Source organism: Triticum aestivum, chromosome 1A (genome assembly GCF_018294505.1).
Source record: "Triticum aestivum cultivar Chinese Spring chromosome 1A, IWGSC CS RefSeq v2.1, whole genome shotgun sequence".
Classification (NCBI taxonomy): Eukaryota; Viridiplantae; Streptophyta; class Magnoliopsida; order Poales; family Poaceae; genus Triticum; species Triticum aestivum.
The window spans coordinates 541,897,106-541,909,507 of record NC_057794.1 but is presented as its reverse complement, the minus strand read 5'-3'; the positions used below and the strand labels follow the sequence as shown (position 1 = coordinate 541,909,507).

General features: G+C 44.0%; 2 protein-coding genes across 2 annotated transcripts; one reads left to right on the top strand and one right to left on the bottom strand.

Annotated features, from left to right (window-relative positions):
* Positions 1 to 794: 794 nt before the first annotated feature.
* LOC123180139 (ras-related protein Rab7) lies at positions 795 to 3,045 on the bottom strand. The gene is made up of 7 exons (XM_044592109.1): positions 2,776 to 3,045; positions 2,641 to 2,667; positions 2,137 to 2,236; positions 1,877 to 2,023; positions 1,523 to 1,603; positions 1,282 to 1,427; positions 795 to 1,108 (listed from the first exon to the last, which is right to left on the bottom strand). Exons 1-7 carry the CDS (start codon positions 2,832 to 2,834, stop codon positions 1,042 to 1,044), a joined length of 627 nt encoding a protein of 208 aa, XP_044448044.1. The 5' UTR covers positions 2,835 to 3,045; the 3' UTR covers positions 795 to 1,041.
* A 1,619-nt stretch (positions 3,046 to 4,664) lies between these two features.
* LOC123064834 (probable aldehyde dehydrogenase) lies at positions 4,665 to 11,566 on the top strand. The gene is made up of 15 exons (XM_044488238.1): positions 4,665 to 4,911; positions 5,224 to 5,303; positions 5,853 to 5,956; positions 6,158 to 6,225; positions 6,945 to 7,002; positions 7,227 to 7,340; positions 7,519 to 7,602; positions 8,191 to 8,409; positions 8,795 to 8,926; positions 9,059 to 9,148; positions 9,426 to 9,515; positions 10,077 to 10,286; positions 10,703 to 10,813; positions 11,020 to 11,099; positions 11,188 to 11,566. The coding sequence occupies exons 1-15, from the start codon at positions 4,835 to 4,837 to the stop codon at positions 11,324 to 11,326; spliced, it is 1,656 nt and encodes a 551-aa protein (XP_044344173.1). The 5' UTR covers positions 4,665 to 4,834; the 3' UTR covers positions 11,327 to 11,566.
* The last annotated feature ends 836 nt before the right edge of the window (positions 11,567 to 12,402 follow it).

Genomic DNA, 12,402 nt, shown 5'->3' with positions numbered 1-12,402 from the left:
CACTTCAACGGTAAATTAACTGTTGGGACTACTAGAAATTATAGATATCATATGGTTGTATATGATAGCAGTGTGCCTAGTGGGGGCTTTGTTTTTTGAGGGTGCCTAATGGGGGCTTGGTGAGGGAAGATGGCTCTCTTGTGTCGTAATCTAGTAACTGTCCAGGGGCTACTCAAGACACCGTGTTTGCAGAAGACGAACAAATGATGCTCTATGTTTGTTTTCGTGATGCGGGTTATGAGATTGAGGATGAGGATATGACTAGCCTTGAGCCAGAGGATGAGGATGGTGACGAGATTGATCCTGACAAAGAGGAAGAGGAAAGCGAATGGGATGGAAGAGGAAGAGGAAGGCGATGAAGAAGATAGCGGAGGCGAAGGGGATGAGGAGGACCATAAGAATATTGTCACTCTCGAATACCCTACACCTGAGACTGTGTGGGAACACGGTTCCCCCAAACTGAAGGTGAAGGTCGATTAGACTGCCATCTTCGTCGCTGGAATACTATTTAACAAGATGGTATGCCCTTTCAAAAGGTTTTAAGTCGCCTAATTATTGATTTGGTGGGTTCTTGGAGTGAGACTGATTTTGTGTTTTGTTGGTTTCCTATATGTCTATTCTGTTGCTCCAAACTCTGATGTACTACACTATAAGTGTAGTGTAAAAAACGATCTTATATTATGGGACGGAGGGAGTAGTTGTTATTTATCAATCGCATATATTCTGACGCCCCCTTCCTGTACCACTGAGAAGGGGAATTCAGTTTATTTATATCCAGTCAACTAGAGTGAGTATGCTCTGTTACAATCATTCCAAGCAGTTGAAGTGCAACATGTTACAACCGACGAAGAATTAGGTCGACAATAATTCCTTGGTTGGAACTGTTTACATTTTATTGCCCAGCTAAGGGAGCACAGCTTGCAACTGTTGATCAGTCACTAACTATCGTATGGTACATACATTACATTCAAGAATGGATACAGTGCGATAAATGCAGCAGAATTGTAGCCTTATACTGGACAGTAATGCCAAGATGCTAGCCTAGCACGCGCATCCGCTCGTCTGTCCTTCGGTTTTAGGGCCTTGTTCTGCAACTGAATTGAAGTAGCTGGGGACAGAAAAGTAAACATGGTTAAGACACTAGTGAATTAAGTAACGGTAGTCCAGGCTTCCAGGCTCTGCATGCCCTCTAAGCTCTAGCCTGTAGGCCTTGAGATAACCTGACAAACTCACTGCATCTGGCAAACATCTTAAGATCGGTCGTGGGTTGAGTTTACTTACATGTCTTGATCGTGCTCATGCTCCAAGGCGAGCTTGGCGATGCACAGGAAAGCGGGGTCGACATTGTAGTCGTCCTTGGCCGAGGTTTCGAAGTACGGAATGTCGCCCTTGGAGACGCACCAGTCTTTTGCTTTCTTCTCAGGAACCTGTGCAGAGCACAACAGTACATAAATTGGAACTGCAGAGCACGACAGTGAAGAAATTTGAAATTGCAGAGCGCTAATTCAAGCAACTAACTGACCACTCGTCTGCTTCCAGCGTCCAGATCGACCTTGTTCCCGACCAAAATGAAGGGGAATTGCTTGGGGTCTGATGGGCCGGCCTGAAAGTGAAAATGGCAAAAAATGCTTCAAGCGATTACAATCTGTCGATGCCATAGACAGCTAACATTGTACTATTGCAGTACACTGTGCATGATCAACGATCCAAAGGACTAAACAACCACTGTTCTTATTTTGATTTACACTGAGAATTTGAAAGCAGAAGAGACTATTGTAAACATACGCATTATGAATTTCTCATTCGCATCGCGACTAACTGATCGTGTAAACATGAGGTTCTGCTTGTCAGAACGGGCAAAAGACGAGAAAGCTACCTGGTTGATGAACTCGTCATGCCAGGTGCCAAGCGTGTTGAATGTTCTTTTGACATTGACGTCGTAGACTAGCACGCAGCAGTCGGCTCCCCTGTAGAAGGCCACGCCGAGGCTCTGGAACCTCTCCTGCCCTGCTGTATCCCAAATCTACAGCAAAACAGGGCAGGACATAATGTTCGATGATGTTAAGCACCACGTACGACATTTTTTAGTCTTTCAAAATCCAGATGAATGGAGGAGGAGCTACGAGGCCGACCGACCTGCAAGGTGACGAGCCTGTCCTCGATGAGGACCTCCTTGGTGAGGAAGTCGGCGCCGATGGTCGCCTTGTACTGCTGGCTGAACTTCTTGTTCACATACCTGACGGTCCATGTCAAGGGAAATGCAAGCAAAGCACACCTCACATTTGATCGAGCACCTTGCGGGCAGCAGCTATACTACTAAATCCCCACAGGCAAAACCCGATGTTGCCGCCACGACAGTCCGGCGTGGGCAGCACTTTTTTAATGCTTGCTTAATAAAGTGAACGAAGCATGATCCCCAACAGAATCGAGCATTGACTAGAAGTGAAACTGAAGCTAGCAGAGCCAATGAGATTGATGAAAGTCAAACCGGCCGGACTAGCCCTAGATCAGAGCAAGCAGCTCGGAAGCGAAGCACCCCCGCGCAAAGGTGCGCCTTGAACCTACCCAATCTACTGCGTCTACTAGAAAGGAATTCAACAAGCCAAGCACCATCGATGGATGATGCCGCGGGAAGGATACTGGTTCATCAGCGACGTCTTGCCGACCCTGCACGCAAAGCCAAATGATTCCAAGTCAAACAAAGTTAAAAAAGCACGCCCAAACCAAGGCCGGAAGAATGGCCGGCAAGGGAAAAGATATGGCCGGCTGGCTGACCCGCTGTCGCCGAGGACGATGACCTTGAGCAGCGTCCGCCTCCTCGGCGCCATCGCCATGGCCGGGCCGGGCAGCGACGGACGGACGGATGCGCGCGGCGGGCGGGGCTGGTGGGCGATCGGTCTGTCTCTCGCTCTCTTCCTGTCAGCTCCTCCTCCCGCCCCTATCTACTCCACCACCAGTGCAGTTGTGTCACGGGGCGGTGCACGGGGAGCGAGGGAAAAGGCGTTGCGAGTTGGGACACTTCGGAGGGCGATCCATCCGGTCAGAGTATTAGACAAGTGGGGGGGGGGCAGTGACATGAGAAAACAAATGGGTCAGAGAATCCGGCCCGCGGGCCACGACACCGGGCACCGGCACCGACGACGACGTCCGAGGCTTAGCGGGCCGAGATGGAGCCCGGCCCATGCGAGACCCGTTCGTGCGCCTCGACCGACCGTGGATCGCGGCAGCTTTTTTTACGTTATCGCCACGAGGAGCTGACTCAGGCTCGTGCTATCCCCTGTACCCGCAGCCGATGAGGTAGCCTGTCGGTAGCGCGTGGAAAGCTGCAGCTTCCGTGATCCGCTCCCCAACGTGTCACCACCACGTTGGTGTGGCTCGCTCGCAGATCGTACCAACGGGGCCCAAGAAACAGTTAATGCGTCCAATGCGTTTGTTCAGATTGTGATGACGATCTTGCCCTTCTTCGTCCTCTCAATTTCCCCGTACCGTTCTCAAAAAGAAAAAGAAAAAATCCCCGTGCGAACGAGTCCGTACAAAATTTCCCTCGCAAGAAAAAAAAAGAGAGTTCGTGCGAATTTTGTGCCTCTTCCAACTATGAATATGCAACAAACCCAAAAACCAGGTGGGAGGGCGGTGAGACACACATTTTTACCAAATGGATAACGTTAGTTTTCTTTCGAACCATAATGCAAACAAGTTGCATGTAATTTATAAAAAGACAAAGGAAATCAAGGTTTCAAGCTATTCGCAAAAAAATAAAAATCAAGGTTTCAAGCGATCATTTTTCAATGATGATCTAGCCGACAATGAGCATTGTAACATTTCTTCTAAATTTCTAATCTTCGTGGTTAAAACAAGCTCACACACACAGACACACTCTCTCTTTTCACTAGCGCTTGTCATTCTACTTGCATTTTCCCCTTACCACACATATGTGGAGCTATCTTTATTTTGGCAGTGTTTTGGGTTCACCATCACGAACAACACCATAGCAGTTCGTTGGCGCGACAGATCAGAATTCATGTCGAGTAGATGTCTTTTTGGGCAAGGGTTGACTATTCGTTTTTACATGTTCCAATGACTTGATTGTAGTGTAGAAAGACATGTTTGGTGGAACTTATGGTACGATGAGCTATTGCTCTTCCCATACCACAACATAATATCGGGGCAAGTTCCATTACTTATGGTACGATGAGCTGTTACTTATGGTACAATGAACTTATGGTACCAAGTTCCATTACTCCAAGTCGAAGAATAAAGAAACACAAGTCTGTGAAAAACACATAGGGCGCGGACAAAGTAGGATGAACCCATGAAAAATAATATCGGGCCAACATTTTTGACAGTCAAGAGTTGCCCTTGACAAATGCGGACAATTTCAGTAAAAAGACGTTTTGCGTTCCAAGTTCATGTGCACCTACATGAGCAGTAGAGATAGAACATCTAAGAACTAAAAACAGCCTGAATTTTTCTGCCAACAACATATTCCTATGTTCTACTAACTATAGTACGTGCCAAAAAAAATCAGGTTCTTTTGATTTTTTACAATTTTTGAATTTACAGTTCATCGGGAGCAGGCTCGAGCTCCATTTGAAATATCCGATAATTTTGTGGCCTTTTTGCAGCTTGGAGTCTAATAAACCATATTTAAAACGGCTCCCCACAATCATACCCAAGTAGCACTACACTTTAATTTTCCCTTATAAAATCGACCACAGGGGCACAGACTGTAGTGAGCGAGCCGACGACGTCCCTCCATCCAAGTCGAACCACACCACACTGCCGCCGCGTCCCGTGCTCCCGGGTGAGATCGAGCGCGAGTAGCCAGCCGACGATGAGCCGCCTCGTTTCCCGGCGGCACCTCGCCGCCGCCACGGCCCTCCGACGATCCCCCGCCGCGTTCGCTTCCAGGTGACCCGCCTCCGCCTCTCACCCCTGCTCCGTTTCTTCTTCTTCTTTTGTCGCGATCCGGCTCCGTCCAAAGCTTATCATCACCGGTGGCGTGCGCGGGGGAAACAGACCGTGGAAATTTGACGCCGATTTCTCAACACGGGAGCTCGAATCGCCTGCTCCGTGACCGCGATTTCAGGCGCGATCTGGGCTGGTAGCTTTCAGGGCTGTGAGGGGGGCTGCGATTGATTTGCTACTGCTCGATTCTGCACTGACCGCGGACCATTTGGTTTGTGTTTTGGGCCGTTACTGACAGTTTTGCGCGATGCGCAGGTGGCTGCACACGCCGGCATTTGCGACGGTGTCCCCCGAGGAGATCTCTGGCTCAAGCCCCGCGGAAGTGCAGAATTTTGGTGAGATGGCCGGCATTTGGGGGATCTGCTTGTATGGGCTGCTTTAAATTGGTCCTGCTTGCTTGCTAGCTTTGTCATGGACACGCTTCAGAGCCGTCTCTGTCTAAGGGGTTACTGATTGCTGCTTGTGACGTTTAAGAGCGATGCATATGAATAGGGTTATTTTCACGGTGAAGGTGGGCAGAAATAATTTTACTCGAGAAGGAGCTTTCCATCGCTTCCGATTTGTGCCATCGGTATCAGACTTCATTCCTGTGAAGTTCCTGCTGGGCCAAATGGGCAAGATGTGTTTGGTCACTGTGGTGCTTTGTTTCTTAGGCTCGTTTTATGATTACTTGCTCACACCTAGTTCTGTACTGTTCTACTGTTGAGCATTCAGTACTGTACAACTGTTGAGCAAGTATGTTTAAAAGTACGGAACCTGAAATTGAATGGCCAGAACATGGAATCATTCATTCGGCTTCTTTGTAGTTTCATCTATGACCATCATGTTCCCCACCGAAGTGAAATATGCTATGTCACCACATCCATTGACGAAGTTAAATTCAGTGCAGGGAAAATGGATAAAGTCTGCTAACTGGAACTGGATAGTCGATCCTTTAAATGGCGAAAAGTTTATCAAAGTTGGTGAGGTTCAGGGGTCTGAAATAAAGGTATTGATGCTTTGGGGTGCTTCTCTTTTGATTTCCATTGTTACAGCGCTACGAGTGTAATTTAGTCGTATCAACTTTTGTCAACTTTTATCAGCTTAAAATACAAAGACTGACTTTTTGTTTATACTTTACTGGTATCGTCGTGTGTCTATTAGCTCCGAAGTGTGTTCTCAAACAATATGCAACATTTTTGTGGTGCAGCCATTTGTGGAGAGTTTATCTAAATGCCCAAAGCATGGACTTCACAACCCACTTAGAGCTCCAGAGAGGTATGTGTTATTTTCCTGTACCATGGATTCAAGTTGGTTAACGTATATCATAACAATACTTTTTTCGGCTGTCTGATGTTTTTGACCTCAATGTTTCAAAATTAACATAACTAGTTGGTTTCCTGTTGGGGAAATTTTATTTGACTGGTCCGCTTATCTGATTGTCAACCTTTTAATCTATATTAAGTAAATGAAATCACAATTTACAAAGGTTTTCCTCACCATTTAGTCTTTGGTCACTGAAGTTTTTACCCTACAAACCTATGTATGCATGTTAATTACGGCATTATAATTTATGCTCATTCATCGCCAGACAGCACCTCCTAAAAAGTATTCTTTAGCTACTTTATACTCCCCCTGACAACATTATTGCCAGTATTCCGTAGCTATTCTCTTCACTTCTCTGTCTCTGTGATGCATTCTGCCATTATTTTTACCGTAAATGCTTTTAGCAACTATTTGAAAGTATGAATTACAAAAGTTATACACATTACTTTTCATGTCACATATCTAAATATTTTGTAAAATACAAATGACCAGATATCAAAAGGTTCAACCATGCTTCCAGCAGTAGCATGTTTTTGTGACTTGAAAGTGTAGTCAGCAAACATGGTATATGAACAAACCCATATGCCCTGTATAAAATTGTGCTGATAATAGTAGTGTCTGGTTCTATCAGCATTTGTACCTTGCTGAATTTTGGAACCTCCAATATGCAGGTATCTCATGTATGGAGATATATCTACAAAAGCTGCACACATGCTTGGTCAACCTGAGGTATGCCATCTTGAAACAAAGATGATGCGACTTTCTTCTACTCAGATCTTCTTTTAAACGACTCTACACGTGCATGGGCCAATTTGCCATGTGATTCACATTTATTAATGCAAATAGGGGCATCCCCTCCGGACTTTGCGACCCCTTCATAGAGGAGAGAAGAGCGATAGCACCTTTTTTTCTCATCTAATTCCCCACTCATTATTGTCACCGGTGATTGACAGGTCTTAGATTTCTTTGCTAAGCTTGTTCAAAGGGTTTCTCCGAAGAGCTATCAACAAGCTCTTTTGGAAGTTCAAGTTTCTCAAAAATTCTTGGAGAACTTCTGTGGAGATCAGGTACGTGCAGATCATTTTCTTCATTTCCCTGTTCAGTTGTTCACAAGTGATGGTACAGTTTTATATGAATGCGTGCATGTTTAGCAACGAGCTGTCATTATGCCCCGGTCTGCAGATTGAAATGAACACCCAATAATAATACTTTCTACTTTAATACTCTCTCTGGCTAATATAACAGGTGCGCTTTCTGGCTCGGTCATTTGCTGTACCTGGAAATCATGTTGGACAAATGAGTAATGGCTATCGTTGGCCATTTGGCCCAGTAAGTACTCAAAACTTCTTTGGTAGACAAAATGCTGTATTTGAGATTTGTTGCTCCTTTTGGTCCTTCCACTGCATATCAGCACTTCTAAAGAATTGGTACGGTCTAATTGGATTCCTGGTACTCGATTTACAAGCTATTGGGCACAGGAATTCAACTGTGTGCAAAAGTGAGCTGTATCTGATACACTAGGCAAAATAATTGCTTAACATGGCCTGCTAGTGTTTTTTTTCCCCTTAACATATTATTTGTTGAATGCACTGCCATGGTGAAGCTGCTAGACAAAGATCAGGTTCCATCCTTAATCTAATTATTTGGTAATAATAGAGTTAGACCCATTGGAACTACAAAGGAACTTTCATGTGGATGTAAAAACATTTGGCTTGATGAACTTTGAATTTTTCATGAACTCTTTAGCATGTCTTACATTCTTTTGAGAGTGAACTGAAGTACACTTTGATGGTTTAATTTCTTTTTAGTTGCTTCAAATGGTTATTCCAGTAACTGAATGTTAAGCTTTTGATGCACCATGAGTTTTTTTTATTACCTGTGACATGTTAGGTCTAATATAATTTTAACTTTGGGCAGGTTGCAATAATCACACCATTCAATTTCCCATTGGAGATTCCCTTGCTGCAACTGATGGGTGCACTTTATATGGGAAATAAACCAGTCCTCAAAGTTGACAGCAAAGTTAGCATTGTGATGGAACAAATGATCAGGTTGCTTCACGAGTGTGGGTTACCTGCAGAGGACGTGGACTTCATAAATTCTGATGGTATCACAATGAACAAGCTGCTGTTGGAGGTTTGACTTCTATTTTATGACTTTGGGAGAATGTTTCCTGTAGCTTTGGAAAGGAATTTGTGCTATAGTAAGATGATATAACTAGTTAATCAATCTGTGACAAGCCAATTCTATGTTTGGACATATACATGTAGAATCCTTTTCATCATGTTAGTGATAAGCAGCAGTGTGTGGTTCCGCCATTCTTTTAGTTTACTGAATGTGGTACAACATGTTCAAGGGTTCAACAACAGAGATTGTTTGGAATTCAAAAAATAACAATATGCGTCCACTAGCTTTTTTATTCTGAGCTAGAACTAGCTATTGACCAAGTGGGCTAGCACTACTGTCTTATATGCAGCACATATTTCATGGTTGGATTTATTCTTCACATGATCTTTTGTAGGCAAATCCAAAAATGACCCTCTTCACTGGGAGCTCACGTGTGGCAGAGAAATTGGCTGCAGATTTGCAAGGCCGAATCAAGTTAGAAGATGCTGGTTTTGATTGGAAAATTCTTGGTCCAGATGTTCAAGAGGTCTGAAGTCAGTTCTGTTTTATCCTTAACGTCAATATATTCATAATAACATTGTATATTCATAGTTCAGTGTCATGCATTTACCAAGCCGAAGATGATTTGACTTACTTTTATGATATGATGCCCAAACAGGTTGATTATATTTCATGGGTTTGCGACCAGGATGCTTACGCTTGCAGCGGTCAGAAGTGCTCTGCTCAGTCTATGCTATTCATGCACAAGGTAAAGACCAAAGAATGATATCACCAGTGCACAATTTTCCTTCCTGGGTTTGTTAGTGAATTATGCGCCCAGTTGATATCTTTATGAACACTGGTTCAAGTTCAACCGTCTCTTGTCATAGTGATTTTTGTTATTTTAAGATAATAAGTAAAATGCTCCAGAGAAAGAAAAAAGAAGTGAATGACTCTTTATGAACTTTGGGAGCTTGTTACAACATTGCGCTTCTCTGTCAACAGACACAACAATAGCGTGTTTAATAGTTTTCTTCTAATTGCAGAACTGGTCATCTAGTGGGCTACTTGAGAAAATGAAGAAACTTTCTGAAAGAAGGAAGCTTGAAGATTTGACGATTGGTCCAGTCCTTACTGTGAGTGACCATCTTTAACCACATTCTGTTCTTTTGTAACTTTCTCTTCATGGTGTAGGATTTGGCAGCAGCTAGTTGTTAAAATGCTGAAGTGAGTAATAAATCAGAACCAATTAACAATAATTGTTTCCCAATACTTTGGTTGCTGTGACAATCCAAGCATCAAGTAGTAGTGTATAAAAGAAGAGAACTGAATTTACGTAAGAAAATAAAAGAAAACTGAAGGAACTTGTCCTTGCACAGTACAATGCATATGAGAGAAAGAACACTTAGTCCACATTTAACACCATTTTTTAGAACTGTTGGTGTGGTTGCACAACTAGATGGGCAGTATAGGCAGTTTCAGGTAGGAATGCGAGTGCTCACTCTATTGATCCAACTCTCCTCGCCAATGACTCATTTCCAACATAATTGGCTGCCCACCTGGTATACATGTCATTGCATTATTTTTCAAGCAAATAGACTTGGATGCATCGATGGGTCCGACTGACCAATTCACTTGCATAGCGGCTTCAAGTTTCACCGTAGAATTAATTTTATCTTCATTTTCTGCTTATGCAGGTTACAACAGCAACCATGATAGAGCACATGAACAACCTTCTCAAAATACCAGGATCAGAGGTTCTGTTCGGTGGTGAACCTTTGGAGAATCACTCCATCCCAGAAATATATGGTGCTTTCAAACCGACTGCTGTATTTGTCCCACTAGTGGAGATCCTTAAAAATGGTAACTTCGAGCTTGTGACAAAGGAGATATTTGGTCCTTTCCAGGTAATACATTCAGACGTTGAGGCTTTCTTTCACATGCTACTGTACAACATGTTGATGATGTTGACTGATTTTCCTATGATGTTAGTGTTACTGACCCCCTCCATAAGCGTATGTATCAGATGGGCCCATGTTTACGGCCTTATTATGGCCTGGCTGAAGAATAATTTTCTTGGCTATGGAATATACTAATATTTATCTCCACTTGATGCTTAGGTCCATGTTATATTTCAGATTCGTATAGCAAATGAAAACTAGTTTTACTCACCCTTACTGAATTTGCTAACTTGGAAGAGAGCTACGGCCTAAGGTTTCCATGGCCTATCTTGTATTCTAGAATACATTAAGTTGGTTTAACTTGTATTTCTTTGACAGTTTCTTTAAGTAATATACTTACCTACTGCGAGTGCATATTTCAGGTGGTTACAGAATACTCTGAGGAACAGCTTGATTTAGTATTAGAAGCCTGCGAAAGGATGAATGCGCATCTGACAGCTGCAGTAGTTTCAAACGACAAATTGTTCCTGCAGGCAAGTTCGCTCATCTCTTTCAGTGTTGAAATTTATATCCATTTGGCTGCTTTATTATCCTCGAAGTCTTCATTTTTTGCACCAAGAGTCCGATAAAGTTGTGGTTTTAGAAGTTATTTACATTATTATCCTCAAGTCTCTTTACATCAGTAGCTGAACATTCCACAGCTTGGTGAATGATTCGCTCTTATCATCTCGCTTTTCAGGAAGTACTCGGTAGATCGGTTAACGGGACAACGTATGCTGGAATTCGAGCAAGGACCACCGGCGCTCCGCAGAACCACTGGTGAGTCAAGCCCCGTTGCCCATACCAGTAATCATCGGTGAATGCTGTTGAAAATGAATGATCTGACATTTTCCTCGACATGATTCAGGTTTGGTCCTGCCGGTGACCCGAGAGGCGCGGGGATCGGCACTCCAGAAGCCATCAAACTCGTCTGGTCTTGCCACAGGGAGATCATATATGACATTGGTCCCTTGCCCAAGAAGTGGGCACTTCCTGCGGCTACATGATATGCCTAAGCTAGGACAACTAGCTAGAAGAACACGACGGCGATGGAGAGAAAGCAACACGGACAGAATTAGCTGGTTGAGAACTGACATTGTGTTGAATAATGGAAGCCTCGTGTAGGCAATTGGGAGAGTCTCGACCCCCTAGGAACACAATAAAGGTCATAATTATGAATGGAAGTACTACGATGGTTGTCAATGGAGCTTTAGATGTTGCTCTAGTAAAAGAATTAAATTATGCAACATCTTCTATGGTTCGTCATCTCACAGGTCAGCTCTCAGCTGGTCCGTCATGCTTGAGATGCAGGCAAGGTGTTTGTCATAAGAGCACTGCTACAAGTAGTTTCGTTGTCATAATGCCCAAGAGAGAGAGGTGTGGGACACGAGAAAAAAGAGGGGGTAAATGAAGTCAACGTGCCCGACATTTTTTGCCAGGTCAGCCCTGACGTGTGGGCCTGACTAGTGAAAACGGGCTTGAAACTATGCAATATATAATCAGTGTTTTTTCTGCTAAATATACCCCCAAACCAGTAGGTTTTACCAGCAAAAATAAAATTGTTGTTTTGTTTAACTCTAACGCCAATTGTGGTGTGTTTTTCTTTGCTATTTATTCCCCTCAGAGCTCCAGATCTGGAGAATCCGAAGCTCGTTCATCTAGAACTCACCTTCTACCACCATAGTATCAAAGTGGGGAAGGAGAGAAACGACTAGCTAGCTAGATCTGGACGACTACCAAGCATATTGACAGAGCTTGTGCCACATCCACGGCCAACAATCGACTTCCATTGTGGAAGACAGTAGGAGGATGAAAAGGTCGACCACTGCTTGCCTTCTCCGGTGAGGAGCTCCCTAGTTGCGATGAAAAGGTCGGCCACCGCTTGCCTTCTCTGATGAGGAGCTCCCTAGTTGCACGAGGCCAGACACCAGCAACCACAAACCTATTGAAACCTACTATATACAAGAGCAACCTGAGCTCCCTCCCATCCTCACTCTGGACGGCAGTATCATCGAAGGAGGAGAGGAGAGCAGGGGAAAACATTTGCGAATCTCACCGGCAGAGGGGGACAGAGAAACATGAA